Genomic DNA, 17,383 nt, shown 5'->3' with positions numbered 1-17,383 from the left:
TTGTCCCAGCAGCGAGAAAAAAGTAACCAAGACAGCTTGTGACACCCTCTGGCCCCCAAGGCCTCAGAACATTTCCTCCTGCCTGGAATGTGGGCACTGGGGCTGAACAGCCATCTTGGATGAGGGGCCAGAAGCCACATGAGCTGGCATGCTGGCACATGTCTGTAATGTCAGCTACTCAGGAGGCTGAGGCAGGAGGACTGCAAGTTTGAGGCCAGTCTGGGCAATGTGAGGAGCCCTTGTCTCTACAAAGTATTTTGAAGGGACTGGAGCTGTATGTAGCTCAGTGCTAGGGGCTTGGGTGGCATGAGGGCCTGTGTTCAATCCCAGTAGTGCAAAGGGAAAAAGTGCGTATGTTAAGGGTATAGTAGGATAAGACGGAAGGCTGGGTCCTTGATGACAGTTTATGCTATTGTTTATTTATTTACTTTCTGTACTGGGGATTGAACTCAGGAGCACTTGACCAATAGGCCCTTTTTATTTGGACATAGGATCACATTAAATTGCCCAGGTTAGCCTCAAATTCGTAATTCTCCTGCCTCAGCCTCCTAAGTAGCTGAGATTATAGGTGTATGCCACCACATTTGATGGATTCTTCTTTTTGTGGTGCTAGGAGTCAAACCCAGGGACACATGCTAGGCAAATGCTCTACCACCGAGCTATATCCCTGGCCCTACTTCAGGTCTTCTGTCACTGCCAGCTCTACCCAATCCTGAGTACCAGGCCCACCCTGGTCTCCAATCTGACTCCACAGAATGTGTGCCAGGTCTCTTCTTTGGGGCTGTAGCTCAGCTTTGCCTTCTGTACCTCTAACAGCTGCTGAGGCCGCACTAGCCGTGCTCCTCAGCTGCTCTGCAGGACGTCCCTGGTGGTCACAGCGTCTCCTTGTGACACAGGAAGAGAGGCCACCCACCAACAGGAAGCGAGTAGTGTCTGACAGGCCTGGCAAAGGCCCCGGGGCAGCAGTGAGACCCAACACCAGCCCTGCCCTTGCGGCCAGGGAACAGGCAGCCAAGGCCAGAGAGAAAAGGCCCAGCAAACAGCTCTCCTGCACACGGCCCCACAGACAGCTCTCCTCGCCTCCCAGAAGGGCCCCCTGACCGCCCTGCCGCACAGAACGCCGCCTCCGCCATCGCTCTCCCTCAGCCCTGGTGTTTCATCCTGCTCCCCACGACCTGGCAGGTTGCCCCACATCCCTGTGGCATGGTGAACCCCGCGGGCAGGGCTGTGGGGTCCGGTTCCGGCTGACAGCACAGTGCCTAGTACTTTGGTATGAAGCTGCTCAAGAGCAGGGCAGAGGGAAGAGAGCGACAGATGGGTGGTACATCCGATGCCACAATGCGGACGAGGGACGTGGGCTGGAGGGACTGAGGGGTGGCATTTCCATGCGGTGGTGTGGGGAGGTGAGGGGTCAGTGGTGGGAACAAGAATAAAGCAACACCTGAGGTGTGGTTAGAGACAGTGTCAGCTAGCTCGATGCGGTGGCGCGCATGTGTAATACCAGCACTTCGGGAGGTGGAGGCAGAAGGGTCACAATTTTGACTCCAGCCTGGACAATTTAGGGACTTAGGAAAGATCTTGACTCAAAAATTTAAAAAAAAAAAAAAAAATGGCCTGAGAATGTAACTCACTGCACAGGCCCTCGGTTCAATTCCCAGTACTGATAATTTTTTTTTTTGGTACTGGGAATCGAATTTAGGACCTTGCCATTGCTAGGCAGGCGCTTGTGCCACTGAGTTACATCCCCAGCCCCCAGTACTGCCAAAAAAAAAAAAAAAAAAAAAGAGGCAAAGCAGCTCCACTGTGAGATCCTGAATACCCTTATCAGATAACAGGCTGGTGGGGTCTTGCTATGTAAGCAGCCCAATCTGGCCTCAAACTCAAGACCTCCCTGCCTCAGCCTCCTAGATGCTGGGATTACAGGGCCCAAATCTGGTTAAGGCAAAACTATTCTGCAGGAGCTCTAACCATCCAGAGAAAGTCAGGGCTGGAGAAAGACTGCAGAGTTGTGGGCACGGGTAACCGGAGGCATGGAGGGAGGCCTTTGAGGGAGTGGTAGAAAGAGAGAAGCAGAGCGAGAGAGAAAGCATAGCTATTCCGAAATGCTCATTTACATAAGAGAGGCCAGGGCGCCAGGAGCCGGAGGGGCCAGCTGGGTGGGGAAAGAAAAACAGGCAGGGGAGAGGGATGATGGCCTTGCAAGAGGCAGAGGAAGAGGAAACCAAAGGTCCTGGGCTCCGCTGTGAGGCCGCTTCAGTTCTAAGCCCCTAGCTCTGCTGCTTCCTGACCTATCGTCTCTGGGACTCCCGGGCCTCAACTGTGAAATAAAGACATTCAAGCGTCTGCCTCAAAGGTGCTGGAAGGCCTTCAGAGATGATGTACTAAAGCAAGCCAACTGGGATAAAGTGCTCAACAAACCATTATTTTAGTCTGCCACACTGGTGCACACCTGTACACCCCGGACTTGGAAGGCTGAAACAGGAGGATCTCTTGAGCCCAGGAGTTCAAGACCAGAGTGGGTGTATACAGAGACCTTCATCTCTTAAAAAACCAAAAGAGAGCCTTATCTTTAAAAAGTGAATGAACAAACGAAGAAGAATGGGCAAGGCATAATTTGTAAGGGTGTGAAATTTAAGGAAGGTCAGAGATGGCGGAGTCTGAATTTTCAGAGAGAAAGCACCACTAACATACTCTCAGAGGCGCAGCAAACCTCGGCTTCCAACTTTACTACTTGGGCTCACTGCCTTGCCTCTGGCCTCGCCACCTCGGGGGAGCCCTTCTTGCACCCCTAAGTCTGGGGTGCCCCCTCCTAACCACGCTCAGACCGTCCTGGAACTTGTTTCTGCCTGTGTATCGTTTTCACCTGTGGGTCCTGGCAGGGCGGAGGCCGAGCTCAGAGCAGGCGCTTCATCAATGAACAAACGAGAGAAAACCAAGTCCTTCGGGACCTGAGGGCGGCGGCGGCGATCTCACCGTGGGGAGACCTCACTAAGGAGCTAGAGGCGTGGCCCGCGCGAGCCGAGCCGCCGTGTTGCGGAGCCTCGGGCAGACGGACGGCAGGGCTGGGGCGAGGGGAAGATCGGAGCGCAGCAAGGGGAAAAGCACCGGAGGAGCGGGCCGGGGGTCAAGGGGAGGGGAAGGCGCCCCGGGCGAGGACCCGAGGGCAGGACGGGGGCGGGGGTTCTCAGCACAGCTCAGCCGGGCAGGAGCCGCGGGGCGGGGCGCGTACTCACCGGGGATCGGAAGGGCCCGCGGCAGCTCCGGCTCGGTCCGCGCTCGGCCCTGGGGAGGAGGAGGAAGGGAAAGGCTGTGGCGCGCGGGGAGCCCGAAGGAAAGGGTGTGGAGAAGGGGACCCCGGACGCGATTCCCGCAACTCGCAAGCGTGCGGCGGAGGTGTGAGAGCTCAGGAAAGAGACTGAACTGATGCACCTCTCCCCGCTGCTCGCTCCTTGCGCACCTCCTGAGCCCTGGGGTCCGAGGCCCCCGGGCTGAGGGACTCTGCCGCGTAGGAGGGTCCAGAGCGGCCGGGTAACCAAAAGTCACTGACTAAAGCTGGAAGCCATTCCACGGCCGAGCCAAGGAAGACCCCACCCCCAGAATGGCCAGAATCAGCAGCTGCGCGCGCAGCTTTCAACGTGACCCCGCCCACCCCACGCGCTGGCTCGGTTAGACCACGCCCCCACGTGGCGTCATCTCTCTCATCGACCAATGGGCCAGGAAGATTAAGGTCACGCCCACGCCGACGTGGGTTGAGTTTAGTACCGCCCAGGTTACGCCTGTTGTGGCCGGGCAGCGTCCTGACGCGGTAGCTCTCGGAAGAAATTGCGCGGTGGCTGATGGGATTGTGGTGATGTGGCCCCACCCCTTCCCCCCTCCCTGCCCCGGGATGTCGGAAGAAACCAGGCAGAAGAAATTGGCTGCGGCCAAGAAAAAGGTAAAACGCGCCAGGTCGCGAGCCCTCTACCCAGCCCGCGTCTCCTCGGCGGCCGGACCGTGGGCAGAGCATGTGCCACTCCTGGGGCACACGGGGTGAGCCCCCGGGCACCCCTAGTTCCCCCACTAAAGTCCTCTCAGCCAGCCCCGCCTCCTCAGCTGCCCAGCCCCCGCCCTCTCCAGGCCCCCGGGTGACTTTGGCGGTGACTCCTTGGGCTCCCCACTCAGGGCTCGGTCCCTCACCTGCTGCCGCCCCAAACCGGACCTTCCCGGCCCCCATATCCGAGGATCTCCGTCCCTCTCCCCTCTGGAGTGGAGGGGAGGGCCGGGCACGGACCTGCCCCGGGGGCTGGCGAGGGAGTAGAATGCAGTTACGTCACAGCCCCCCCAACTGTCATTACTACAGCCAGCCCGGCTTTTGATCTTCCCACCCGGTCCCCTAAGTGTCCCAACTCCCTTTCCGGTTTTTCTGGTCGAGGCGCAGATGTCCACCTAGAAGGGGACCCAGGACCACGGGGAGGAGTGCAGAGAGCTTTTAGGTTCCCTGACTCCTTTTAACTTAGACCCCGAGTACGCACAAACTTCACCAGCGAGCTCGAGTTGACAGTATCTATGCTTGACCGTAGGAGAGCAGATTTATGTTGGTTTTCTTTCAGGCTTCAACTCTCCAGAGAGACTTGAAATTTTTTTCTAAATTCCCTGCTTTATATTCTAATTCCCTTTGACTCTGGGACCAGAATGGCCTTTATTCAAGTTCGTTGGAGAGAGATCTGCTTGTCTAATGGGGAACAGATCCTGGAAAACTGAACTTCACAGCGTCATCATCTCTACCTGGAGTGCTTAGTGTCACAAGATAAATACAAGGCCTTTTTTCCCCCTTTTTGAGGCAGGGTTTCACTATGCCGTTCGGGCTGGCCTTGAACTCACTTTGTAGCCCAAGCTGGCCTCTTGAACTCAGCGATCCTCCTGCCTCAGCCTCCCAGCTGCTGGGATTACAGGCATGCCTGCCCCTACAGAGCCTTGTTTGTTTGTTTGTTTGTTTGGAGGAAGGGGTGTCTCACTATGTACTTCAACTTGGCCTTGAATTTGCTATGTATCCGAGGTTGGCCTTAAACTCATGGTAGTCTCAGCCTTCCAAGTGCTGGGTTTACAGGTGCAGTCACCATGCCTGACTGAGGTCAACACCCCCCCACGCCCACCTCCCCCATCTTGCTCTGTACCCCAGACAGGCTTTGTTTGTTTGTTTTTTGTCTTTTTGAGACAGGGTCTTGCTATGCAGATCAGGCTGGCCTTGAACTCACTTTGTAGCCGAGGCTGGACTCGAACTCGCAACAGTCCTCCTGCCTCAGCCTCCCAAGTACTGGGATTACAGGTGTACACCACCACGCCCAGCCCCCCAGGCAGGCTTTGATCTCAGGATCCTCCTGCCTCAGCCTCCAGAGTGCTGGGATTACAGGCCATACTCAGCCATAGATTTGTAAAGTAGGATAGATTTCTTTCTGAAGTGATTGCTTGAGTTAGGCTGTTAGTTCCCGGGTTTTCTAGGGCTGTGTCTTGACTATTTCTGGCCTTAGGGCACACTGATGGAAGTTTGAGAAATCTTGGTGTGTAGTGCAACAGATGTGTAAAGAAAGTACCCGGATGTCTGCTTTCTAAACCATCAAACATAACAGCTCCTGCCTATTTAATGTTTACTTTGCCACCTCTACCTCTGGCTTTGCCCCGTGGGAGTGGCTGATTCATGGCAAACCCCAGAGCTGGGAGTTAGAAGATTGATTTTAAATCCGTTATTGCCTTTCCTGTGTGCTGGGTGTGGTGCTGGGGACTGAGCCCAGGGTTTTGAGCATGGTGGGCAAGTGCCCTACCACTGAGCACCCAGACCCAATTATTGCTTTTTTTTTTCAGTACTAGTGATTAAGTCCAGGGAGTGCTACACTATCCCCCCAGTAGCTGGGATTGTAGGTGTGCACCAGTGTTCCAGCTTGTCTTTCTTTTGGTGGTCTTTTGAGACAGGGTCTTACTGTTTACACTGGCCTTGAACTCATTATGTATCCTAGGGTGGCATTGGAATGTGTGTGGATCCTTCTGCTTCAGCCTCCCAAGTGCTGGGATTACAGGCATGTGGCACCATGCCTGGACTTTGTTTTTGAGACAGGGTCTCTCGCACCCTTAGTGCTGGGATTATGCGCTATCATGCTGGACTTATAACAGTGCTAAAAGCTGCAGGAAGATGTGAGCACAGAGGCTTATTTTCATGAGTATCCTTGCTTTCCGCAGTTGAGAGAATTTCAGCAGAAGAACAGCCCTGGTGGTCCTGCAGTAGTGAAGAAGAAGAAAAAGCTGAAGAATGACAGTGACCTTGAGACAAGCACTGCTGGTGATGACCACCCTCCTGAGGACGTGAGTCTTGGCTGGCCAGGCTGCTGGGGGTAGGGGCTTCCATGGTAACAGAGGGTCATGGTTCAGATGAGAAAGTGCTGGGTCCTGGTTAGAATTCTCGTTTGAGGGCTAGGGGTGTTGTAGCTCAGTGGTAGGGTATTTGTCTAGTATGTATGAAGCCCTGGGTTTGGTCCCCAGTGGTGGTGGGGAAAAGAAACATATGTATATATATTATACCTGCCCCATGGAGAGATTGTTTTATCTGTACTTGTGAAGTTTAAGCAGGATGTTGTTGCTTTTATGTCAGTTCCCTAGGGCCCAGCGCACTGTAAACCTTCAGTAAGTGGTAGTTACTATTTGATTTTCGTCAACCTCAAGGGAAGCCAGGCCAGGGAGGACAACCATTTGCCATCAGACTGTCTGAAAGAGCCCCAGGGTGTGGTGAGGGGACCCCCAGGCAGCAGACGTAGAAGATCTGAGTTGAGTCCACTTTGCCATTAGCGTGCTGGGGACATCACAAAAATCACCTTCTCCCCTGGCCCTCAGGGTCTTTGGAAGTTAATTTTAAGCTGTAGCCCGTGTGTTCAAGTGATCCCTTACTTGGGAGTTCGGTTTTGAAAACGGAGAAGAGGATCTGGAGACCATCCAGATTCCTCCCATCCTGAGTCTGAGGAGAGGGTCTCATGTACATAGAAGGGCTGCGTTGTTCCGGCGATGTGACTCCATCGCTTGGGACAACGTTCCCACCTACTTGTGTACCCTGACTGGAAGTGACTGGAAGGTGGCACAGGTCCTGGTACTGATCTCCTCTGCTCTTCTTCAGCATTCCATTTCCCTGAGCCCACTTCTTCCTTCCAGACTTCCTTGCCTCTCTAAGCCACTTTTCTCTTTCTCCCCCTGCCCTTGTTTTTCCCTTCTCGGCTCCTGTAGATTCAGGACATTCTGAAGGTGCTGGTGTCCGACCTTAACCGTTCCAATGGGGTAGCGCTCCCCTCATTGGACAGATGGCAGGTGAGGCAGTGCCCAGACCCCTCTCTGGCTTGCTCTCTCCCAGCTGTGCATGCCCCTGAGGCTTCTCTGGCTTGGGGATCCTCTGCTGCTGGCTTATTTTATGTTGCTGCTATTAACCCTCAGCCTGCCTGTGTCCGCTTCTTCACCTGCTTGGTTGACTGGGTGTTTTTTTTCTACTCCCCACATCTTTTGTCCTCTTGGAAGAGGTGACACATACCTTAAAGGTAAAGCCGATTTGGGAAAACTTTTAGAGCAGGTGTGTGGGGTTCTGGCTTTTGAATGCCTCCTGTGAGGCATTTCACATTAGAGAAGTGAAAAAAACACCTTTGGGCCACACCCCCTGGGCTTCTATCTCTCAAAGGCCAGTAAACCATAGAAGTTAGTGATTTCTGGAAATTAATTTATCTTGGCTTGAAATTGAGAAAGGAAAGCTAAGAGAAAAAGCGTTTGCATTAGAGTCGCAAGGATTCAGTGTAATTTTTTTCAGAGGAACTGACTGCAGGTGAGGTTAACCGGACAGTTGAGTGACCAGAATTCTCTGCCCCTAATCTGTTTTACAAATCAGAGCTGCTTGTTCATATTCTCTGGGTCCTGGGTCCTAGGTAGCAAGGTACTTGGCTAAATAGTGGCTAACATAGATGAGCAAGATAAGGTGCCCGCGGGGCAGACTGAGACCTCTGGAAACAGCAAGGGACAAGGTGGCAGTCTGCAAATGCTCAGTGGACTCCGAGTTGGCGGAGGTGGCATTTGAGGTTGCTTTGAAGATTAAAGGTGGGTCACACTCATCCCTGTGGAGAGAGTGGGCAGCAGGTCGGCGGGGAAGCTGAGCTCGTGGCGAGTATCATGAGCTCACGGACCTCTTTCTGGGGATGCAGGGCCTGGGTCTAGGTGGTGAGGAAGTGGCTTCTTCCAGATGTGACACTGGCACATCCTCCTTAGCTAATTTTCCCCAGGGTATGTGCCATGCTCACGGAGCAAGGCTGAGCTGGGGCCAGACCCTGCTGGAGCTGGGCATGGGGAAACGGCTGGATGGGGCCCCCTTGGCTGGTGCTGGAGAGTTTTCGCGTTGTCACTCACGCTGTTCCTGGACAGGAGGTCAGGTTTGTTCAGGTGCTGTGACTCACCTGGTAAACTCAGACATACAGGGGCACCCTTAGCTGTAGGATTTAAAATTATGGTGGCTGGGTGCAGTGGTCCATACCTGTAATCCCAGTTAACCTGGAGGCTGAGGCAGGAAGACCAAAAGTTTGAGGCCAGCCTGAGCAACTAGTGAGACTGTCTCAAAATAAAAATAAATAAAAGAGCTGGGGAATGTAGCTCACTGGTAGAGTGCTATTGGTCTCTATAACCCCCCCCAAAAAACCCAAAATGCTTTAAAATTATGAATTCACTTTGTTGCTTACAAAATAATCATGTTAAGTATGTTTGGAAATACTCAGAACCACCCCTCCGCAAGTATTCCTGGGTCTAATCTCAGCGATCAGTAGGAATCCAGGATGACAGAAGCGACCGAGAGCCTTCAGGGTCTGTGGCTAGGACTGCAGCCTCCCCCAACGCCTCGTGCCTGGTCAGCTGCTGCACCTCGGCTCTTACCTGTTACATGTTGTCAAGGCAACACCAGGTTCCTGGCTGACAGTCAGAGCAGGGACACTGGGCTCCAGGGTCATGGTCACAGCAGACCTGCAGGATGTAGTTTGTCCTGCGCTCCCCAGGCTCTCTAACGTTTCTGTATGGAGGGAAGTCAGTGTGGGTTTTCAGAGATCGGGGCTGAAGGGTCTGGAAAGTGGGCAGCCCTTTCCGTGGAGAGAGACAGCCACTGCCTCCTCATGCGCAGCCCCCTTGTGCAAGCCTTGGCACCCTGGTGCTTGTCCCTTGTCTGCTAATCTCAGCGATCAGTAGGAGACCAAGATGTCCCATCTTTCCCATTCTCTGCCCATCTGGCCTGTTGGGCATTAGAAGATGTTAGAGCCTGAGGCTTCTTATCTAAGGTTGAGGCCTGGACTTGGGGATCCGTGGGGCACAGCTTGCCAATAGGCGGGTCCAGTTGGGTGAGTGGGAGAGGTGTCCACGTGGCCCCGAGTCCCAAATCCTAGGATTGTTCCCCAGCTGCTTTTCTAGGGAGGTGGCCCGTGACCTGTAGAGGGCAGATATTACTCCCTGGATATTTAGGTGGTTTCTGAATCAAACAGGCAGTTCTTGGGGACGAGGAGGAAGGGAAGAAAGAGGGCGCATGGAGAAGAGAGGGGCAGGTAGTTACACTGGCCACGATGCCGAGCCAGGCTCACTGTGGCACAGACCAGTTTTCTGGAAGAGCAGTGCCTTCCACACCTTCCTGCCGCCTGGTGCGTCTGCCCCCAGTCAGAGCCTGGCCCATCCTTTTGCTGAGCTGCAGGCAGACAAGGTCCTTAGTGGTTCTGGAAGGAGACTGTGTCCCCGCTCTGAGCTTTGGCCGTGTGGAAATGCCGCAAGTGGTCCGAAGCCTGGGCGAGCCTTATCCACACCCTCAGGGGCTCCCAGCACGTGTGACCAACCCTCTGACTGCAGCAGCTCTGTCCTACCCGCTCCACCCCTTTGTGTCCGTGGCAGTTAGGCACCTTCTCTCCTGCATGGCCCCCCACAGCCCGCTGTATTCTATGACAGGCACCAAAAGACCATGCTGCTTCTGCACCACCTTCTGCTGCTGATGACACTGTGTCACCTGGCGGTGTCCCTTCCCCAGGCACTCCTCTAACTAGCGTGGCGTCACTCCAGGTTTGTGCCTTTTCCCTTTGGCCTGCTGTCTTCCTATGTGCTCGCCCCCTTGTATTTCCCAGAGGTCTGCAGCCTGTGTGCAGTCTCCTCCCTCTTCGGGCAGCCTGGTCCCTCCTGCCCCATGTTCTCCTTGGGGTCCGGGCTGGGGAGGCCCTGATGAGGCTTCCCCGTGAGGGCCGGGAGATAGAAGGTCGTTGGAGGGAGCTCGGTTTCCCGACCCGCTCACCAGAGGTTGAATCACCACTTCCATGTCTCTCCAAACAGAACTGTGATGCGGACAGTGAGCCTAACGTCATGGATGAAACCAAGTGAGTGTCTCCTGCCAGGGCAGCAGTGCCCAGGTTGAGGGGTCAGGGCAGCCCGTTGCCCAGGAGCCCCTTGCCCGTCCAGCTGCCTGCACTCCTGACCCTGTGTCTCCGTCCCTAGGACTTTTTCATCCACCGAGAGCCTGCGGCAACTTTCCCAGCAGCTCAACGGTCTTTTGTCTGAGGTACCCACTGGGGTCCAGAACCCGGGAGGTGGGAAGGGTGGTGTCTTAGAAACCAAGGCAGGGGTGCATAAGAGAGCAGAAAGGTCCTCTGTTCCCTGAGTCTTGTGCCTTGGAGCTGTACAGGAGAAGGACTTGGGCTGCGCAGTTGGTAACATCGTTTATCCTGGTGCAGAGAGTGCAAGATGAGAGCTGCCTGGCGGGGTGGGTGACCAGGCTAAGAACCACGAGAGGCTGCCACAGGGGCTGTGGGAGGCGGGGCCCATACTAGGCAGAAAGATTTTGCCAGGACAAGGGGAGAGGAAGGTCGGGGGTTCAGACACGCCGGGGCAGAGGCTCTCCATGCGCGTGCTCCTCTCTTCCAGTCCACATCCTATGTCAACGGGGAGGGCCTCACGTCTGCTAACATGAAGGATCTGGAGGTGCGTGGCTCTGGACTGTGGCCCAGTAACCCTGCAGGCCAGTTCCCTTTCTCGGCCCACAGTGGGGCCTGGGCGCCCCCTGCCAGCTAAGACAGCCCACACACCCCCGACCCTAATGACGCTCTCTCTACCTCTCCCCCCAACCTCCTCCCCCTCCTCCTCTCTGCATGCGCCTCAGAGCCGGTACCAAGAGCTAGCAGTAGCCCTGGACTCCAGCTATCTAACAAACAAACAACTCAGTAGCAAGATAGAGGAATTGGTAAGAGTCTAGTGGGGTCCCCTGATTCCACACTGCCAACCGGGGCTCCAGTTTCCCCTTGGGGCTCTGAAGAAAGGGGCTGGGGGCCCCTGGTGCCAAAGGGAACGGGGTCGTGGGGGGCCCAGGTCCCAGCTGGACGGACCCCAGAGCACAGAGCATGCAGCTTGGCTCTCTCCTGCCACCCTCTCTGCTTCCTTTCTGTCCTGCAGACACCTCTGCTTGACTCCTTGCCCCACGTGTCCTGGGTTGTCGCCTCCAGTGGCAGCGCAAGCGCATGTCCTGCCCTGGCTCAGGCCCTGGCTCAGGCCCTGTCCTGCCCTGGCTCAGGCCCTAATTTGCTGTGATTTTGGATGAGCCACTTTTCTTCTGGGCTTGAGTTCACTGCAAAGGTGGCCCAGGTCTCTCATGCTCTAAGAAGCAAAGCTGTAAGGCTCCCTGTGATGGAGAGCGTCCGGGAGAAGGGTGGCGTCTGTGCTCATCCTCGCTCCCCTGCTGCTCAGCACGGTCCCCAGCCCGCCGGGCAGCTCAGCTGCTCAGTGAATGCGCCCGCTAGGCTGCAGGCTGGCGGAGGGTCTCCAGAGGCTCATGTTCCCATCTGTAAGGAGAGCCTTGATTCAGACCTTCAGTGGCACTGCCGGGAAGGAAAAGCCATTTCCCTTGCCTTGGGAGTTTGAGGAGGTGGTTGTTAACGTCCCTGTGGGGTCCGAGGATTTCTCCTCTCAAATCCATCCCTGGCCCCTGCCTGCCTCTTTCTGGTCTGGGGAGCGGTGTAAAGGGGGCCAACCCCAGTCACCTTCCTTTGACTCTCCCCACAGAAACAGCAGAACCAAGATACTGTGCAACAGCTGGAAAAAGTAATGTGATTTCTGTGTTTGCTCATTGCATGGCAGCTGGGATGGGGTGAAGATGCAGAGGGAGAAGCCTGGGCTTGTCCTCTTCCCTCCCAGCCTGGAGAACCCTCACCCCCAAACCCCTGCCCGGGTCCCCACAGGGTCCCTGATCCTCTGGTCTCATGGGTGACCCTATCCTGGGCCACTGGTGGCATTCTGGGGGCATGCACTTAGACGTTCCCTCTCTGCGGCCCCCTCCCCAGTAAGAGGTACTTCTTCCCTCTGCTGTAGGAGAAGCAGGAGTCTCAGCAGAAGCTGGCAAAGGAGCAGGTGGCTCTGCGGGAACAGCTGCAGGTGAGTGGTGACCCCACAGCCGCTAACCCCACAGCCTGGGACAGTGCTTCTTTGCTCTCACACGTGTTTGGCTTTTCTTCCGAAGGTTCACATTCAGACCATAGGCATCCTGGTTTCTGAAAAGGCAGAACTGCACACGGCCCTGGCCCACACTCAGCAGGCAGCCCGGCAGAAAGCAGGTGGGCATTCAGACGCCCCTTCCTCCTTTACGCAGCACGCTGCTGTGAGCTTTACAGGTGGAGGGGGTCCTTGGGGCTCATCTCGACCTCTCATCTCAGGAGAGTGTGAAGATCTTGCTGGACGTTTGAAGTCTTCCAGGCAGCGTGTGGGAGAGCTGGAGAAGACGCTGTCTGCCGTCTCCACGCAGCAGAAGCAGGCGGAAAAGGTGAACCTCTTGCCTTTCTGGCCACCGGCCGCCCAGCATCCCTGATGGGGTGGGGAGGCCTCCTCCTGCAGGGTGGAGGCCTCGCTGCTCAGTGCACCTTCTTGCTGCATAGTTGGTACAAACAGCCTGGAGCCGAGTTGGCTGCTGTGGGCAATTTTGGGTGCTGTATGGAGCGAGCCCTGGACATGGAGCCTGAACACTGGGTGCCTGCCACGCCCTTAACTGCCTGTGGCCGTGGCCAGTGGCTAGGAGGGTGGATATGAGGCCTGGGCTGTGAAGGCCAGAGGAGCTTACCATGGTGCCGTTTGTGCGTGTGTGATTACACGAACGGTGTCTAAGAGGATTCATTAGCTCAGGGAGAGGACCAGAGTGGCTGGGAGACATTTTACTTCTGAGAGAGTCAGACTGCAGGAATGTACAATCAAAAGGTGAATAAAAGGTGGGCCTGGAGAATTAGACCTGGGTGTCCAAATCGCAGCTCTGCCTAAGTGCATCTTACGTAGGCACCTGGCGTCTGTGTTTCACCTACCAAATGGAGATGACAGTAGCTGCCTCACAAGGGCATGGCAGCTCGTGCCTCTAGTCCCAGTTACTCAGGAGGCAGATGCGGGAAGATCTCTTAACCCAGGGGGTTGGGGCCAGCCTGGGCAACACAGCAAGATCCTATCAGAACACACAGAGGCCAGGTGTGCTGGCATGTGCTTACGATTCTAGCACTCTGCAAGGTTGTGCGAGGAGGATTGCAAAATTGAGCCCAGCCTGGGTAACTTAGTGACTTTTAGTGAGACTCTGTCACAAAGTAAATAGTAAGAAAAGGGCTGGGGCTGGGATGGTGGTGCACACCTATAATCTCAGCACTCAGGAGGCCGAGGTAGGAGGATCAACAGAGGTTCAAGGCCAGCCTGGGCTACAAAGGGAGTTCATGGCCAGCCTGAACTGCATAGTGAGACCCTGTCTCAAAAACCAAACAAAACAGAACAGAAAAAGGCTGGCGATGGAGCTTAGAGTGAAGGGCCTGGGTTCAACCCCAGGTACTGGAACACTCCCCCCGCCCCGCGCCCCTGCCGCCGCATGGAAATGCCTGGCAGAGATGTCACGTGTGATTGAGCGGGAAGCAGTGTCACTGGCATGCTTACTGTGGCTGTGCTTTGTGTGCCGCCCCCTCTTCGACCTGCCAACCCTGACCTGACTTTCTGTGTTGCAGTACAACAAGGAGCTAACGGAAGAGCGGGACACCCTCAGGCTGGAGTTATTCAAGAACAAGTAAGAGGGGAAGGAGGCTGGGCTGGCCAGGGCCTTGGCGCAGATGCGAGGGGTGGGGTGGGGTGCAGATGAGCATGGAGGGGTGCACGGCTTGGCATGTGTCCAGAGCTAGCTTTCGCCCCCGCTGAGCCCCTGACTCCTGGGCATCCCTGGGCAGCTCAGTCCCCTCTGTGGCCTGTCCCTTGTAACTCCTGATTGCTAGCATCCCTTGGTACCAGTGTGCAGGCTCATCAGAGCGCTCCTTTCTTTCCTTGGTTCATTCCTTCCTGTACTGCCCCTGCCTCTGGCACAGCAAAAGCAACGAGGACCTGAAGCAGCACAACTCTGAACTAGAAGAGAGGCTCCGAGTCCTCACGGCGGAGAATGCAGCCAGCCAGCTGGGGGTGGAGGAGCTACAGAAGAAGCTGGAGATGTCCGAGCTGCTGCTGCAGCAGGTACGAGGCTGCCGCGGGCAGTCTGAGCCCCTGCAGCTGCCATAGTCTCCGGGATCCAAAGATTTGCCATAGACTTCTCCAGAGATAGCTAGAAACCCATAAATTGGGGACCTGCCCAGACCTGTAGAATTGGGGTGGAGGAGTCAGGTATGGTGGCGCATGCCTATAATCCCCACACTCGGGAGGCTGAGGAAGGGGATTGCTCTGAGTTCGAGACCAGCCTATGCTACATAGTGAGACTCTGTCTCAAAAATAAAACAGCGTCAGTGGTATTTTTGTTTTGTTTTGAAAGCACAGTGGTACTGGGAATTGTACCCAGGGCCTCTACATTGAGCTACATCTTCAGGACTTCCTTATATTTCATTTTGAGACAGAGTCTCGCTAAGTCACTAGCTTACCTAGACTGGGCTGGAACTTGCTGTCCTGCATCGCCCTCCAGTGGGCCCAGGAGTCTATTTCCCTCCTCTTGTGGGCAGGGTCAGCTCTCCACTGCCAGTGGTGATGAGCCTGGGGTGTGCACCATCCTAGGGCACTCTTGTAGGGGCCGCAGGTAGAGCAGCCTGGGCTCCCAGATCTAAACTTTGCATTTTTCTCTGTCTAGTTCTCAAGTGGGTCTGCATCCCCTGACGCTGACCAGCAGTTCCAGCAGGCCCTGGAGGATCGGGCACGGCTGGAGACACACGTGGGGCAGGTGAGGTTTTGCAGAGGAAGGTACATGGGAGGCAGATGGGCCCACGTGGCCGGGAGCAGGTAAGGACGGGCGACAACCCTTCCTAACTTGTGTGTCACTCTTGCAGCTGACGGAGTCACTGAGACAACTGCAGCTGGAGAGAGACCAGTACACGGAGAACCTGAAGGAAGAGCGCGCCATGTGGCAGCAGAGGATGCGGCAGATGTCAGAGCAGGTGAAGCGCAGTGGCCCTCGGTGGCTCACACTGCACGTCCCTGCCGAGCGTCTGCTCAGCGAGGATGGGATTGCTTGCTGTGTGGTTCTGTGTGTGAGACAGGGTCTCACTCTGAAATTCAGGCTGGCTTTGAACTCACTGTGCAGCCCAGGCTGGCCTCAAACTCACATCGATCCTCCTCCCTTGGCCCCCTGAGTGCTGGGGTTACAGGCGTGTGCCGCCACCCCGGCCCTATGTACGGGTTTTGTGGAGGTGGGGCCGGGAGGGAGGTGAGCCGGTGGTTACCAGCCCCTCTCTCCCTCTGCTTTCCCTGTGCCTCGGGCAGGTGCACACACTGAAGGAGGAGAAGGAGCGCAGCGTGAGTCACATACAGGAGCTGGAGAGCAGCGTGGCCGAACTGAGGAGCCAGCTGGGTGAGCAGGGACAGGAGTGACCTGGGAGCAGGGCGAGGCCCTGGGCTGTGGGGTGGCTTACATTTCCCCAAGGAGCGGGGTGGATTCAAGGGCACGATGGCAAAGGGAACAGGGGTCTGTGCCAGGGGATGCAAGTCTTGGCATCTCTTGGAGCCTCAGTGTCTCCATCCGCGGAGGAGGGGATGTGCCCGCTGCCAGGCGTGCTGGGAAGTGGCTTCAGAGCGGCCATCATCTGGGTATAAGTCGTTAGGAGGCCTGAGAAGAGTGTTCCAGGAAGCCAGAGGGTCCCCAGAACCCTGACTGCCCGTTTCCTTTCCCAGCGGAGCCCCCGGCCCCAGAGCCCCCAGCTGGGCCCTCGGAGGAGGAGCAGCGGCTGCAAGCGGAGGCTGAGCGGCTGCAGAAGGAGGTAGAGCACCTGACAGGACAGCTCCAAGCCCAGGTGCAGGACAACGAGAGCCTGAGCCGCCTGAATCGGGAGCAGGAGGAGCGGCTGCTGCAGCTGGAGCGAGAGGCGGAGGTGTGGGGCGAGCAGGCGGAGGAGCGCAGGCAGATCCTGGAGAGCATGCAGAGTGACCGCACCACCATCAGCCGCGCCGTCTCGCAGAACCGGGAGCTGAAGGAGCAGCTGGCTGAGCTGCAGGACGGCTTCGTCAGGCTGGTGCGCCAAGTCCTTCGGGGCCCGAGCAACACCCCCTGGGCCTCTGCCTCCCTCTATAGAAATTTCAGGTCACGTAGGTAGATGTCCCGTGAGCTAGAACCCTGCTTGGGCATCCGTCGGGGAGAGGATGATTCTCCGTCCTTCCCTGTGCCGTGGCCACCCAGGTCAGGGGCCGGGGCTGCCTGTGCCGGTGGCACTGGTCGCTCCTTTTCCCGTAGACCAACGAGAACATGGAGATGGCCAGTGCGCTGCAGTCGGAGCAGCACGTCAAGAAGGAGCTGGCCAAGAAGCTGGGGCAGCTGCAGGAGAAGCTGGCGGAGCTCACGGAGATGGTAACTCCCGCGCCACGGGACGGCTCTGACGGGTGGCAGCCAGGGCAGATTGGGCAGCCTGGGGACGGGTGATCCCTGCATCCTGCAGAGCCAGCCTGCGACTGTTTCTTGCTCTCCGCCTCTGACTGCCAGAGGTGGGCAGGCGTGGGCTCCTCCAGGTCCTCATGTCCTCTTCCCTGTTGGAGGCCTGGGGCCCCCTCATCTCAGGGAGCCCTTTGGGCTCAAGCTGGATTCTAACCTCAGCTCTGCCTGTCAGTTTCAATGCTTCGTATTGCTGAACCTGTTTCTTGACTTTGAAGGAGATTGGCCTTTTCCTCCTAGAGACTGTAAGGACTGAGTGAGATAAAGCATGTGGAGCAAGGATGCTAGCAGAGTGCTTGGCGGATGTGGGATAGCTCCCTCTGATGCTTCACATCTGGGGTCTAAAGTCCAAGTGGTGCAGCTGGGTTTGGTGCCACATGCCTGTAATCCCAGTGCTTGAGAGGCTGAGGCAGGAGGAATGTCAAGAGTTCAAGGCCTTCACGATGTAGGCCATCCCAGACTATATCATGAGACCCTGTCTCAAAA

The 17,383-nt window shown here is 56.2% G+C and overlaps 2 protein-coding genes across 6 annotated transcripts in view; one reads left to right on the top strand and one right to left on the bottom strand.

Annotated features, from left to right (window-relative positions):
- The window catches only part of Swi5 (SWI5 homologous recombination repair protein), a gene marked incomplete at its 5' end in the record, with an annotated part of 9,037 nt that extends 5,504 nt beyond the window's left edge, over positions 1 to 3,533 (bottom strand). The window contains 2 exons of the mRNA XM_005413639.2: positions 3,234 to 3,282; positions 3,430 to 3,533. Coding sequence (XP_005413696.1) covers positions 3,234 to 3,282; positions 3,430 to 3,533 — 153 coding nt within the window. The remainder of the gene's footprint in view (positions 1 to 3,233; positions 3,283 to 3,429) is intronic.
- Positions 3,534 to 3,820: 287 nt separating this feature from the next.
- Golga2 (golgin A2) overlaps positions 3,821 to 17,383 on the top strand; it is a 16,827-nt gene continuing 3,264 nt past the window's right edge. The window contains exons 1-19 of one of the 5 annotated variants that reach the window (XM_013509386.1): positions 3,822 to 3,934; positions 6,211 to 6,333; positions 7,243 to 7,323; positions 9,964 to 10,074; positions 10,339 to 10,382; positions 10,501 to 10,564; positions 10,927 to 10,983; positions 11,162 to 11,242; positions 12,058 to 12,096; positions 12,364 to 12,426; positions 12,512 to 12,605; positions 12,705 to 12,811; positions 14,016 to 14,074; positions 14,367 to 14,508; positions 15,110 to 15,199; positions 15,306 to 15,413; positions 15,739 to 15,826; positions 16,147 to 16,484; positions 16,703 to 16,816. In XM_013509386.1, the coding sequence (XP_013364840.1) occupies positions 3,851 to 3,934; positions 6,211 to 6,333; positions 7,243 to 7,323; positions 9,964 to 10,074; positions 10,339 to 10,382; positions 10,501 to 10,564; positions 10,927 to 10,983; positions 11,162 to 11,242; positions 12,058 to 12,096; positions 12,364 to 12,426; positions 12,512 to 12,605; positions 12,705 to 12,811; positions 14,016 to 14,074; positions 14,367 to 14,508; positions 15,110 to 15,199; positions 15,306 to 15,413; positions 15,739 to 15,826; positions 16,147 to 16,484; positions 16,703 to 16,816 (1,887 nt within the window). In that variant the 5' untranslated portion in view covers positions 3,822 to 3,850. Of the gene's footprint in view, positions 3,935 to 6,210; positions 6,334 to 7,242; positions 7,324 to 9,963; positions 10,075 to 10,338; positions 10,383 to 10,500; positions 10,565 to 10,926; positions 10,984 to 11,161; positions 11,243 to 12,057; positions 12,097 to 12,363; positions 12,427 to 12,511; positions 12,606 to 12,704; positions 12,812 to 14,015; positions 14,075 to 14,366; positions 14,509 to 15,109; positions 15,200 to 15,305; positions 15,414 to 15,738; positions 15,827 to 16,146; positions 16,485 to 16,702; positions 16,817 to 17,383 lie in introns of all 5 variants that reach the window. The other 4 variants (XM_013509387.1, XM_005413532.2, XM_013509388.1 and 1 more) reach the window with 4 other exon arrangements.

Source organism: Chinchilla lanigera, unplaced genomic scaffold (assembly GCF_000276665.1).
Source record: "Chinchilla lanigera isolate Chin_1 unplaced genomic scaffold, ChiLan1.0 scaffold00169, whole genome shotgun sequence".
Taxonomy (NCBI): domain Eukaryota; kingdom Metazoa; phylum Chordata; class Mammalia; order Rodentia; family Chinchillidae; genus Chinchilla; species Chinchilla lanigera.
Note: the sequence above shows the minus strand (reverse complement) of the source record. Positions and strands in the feature narration are given on the sequence as shown.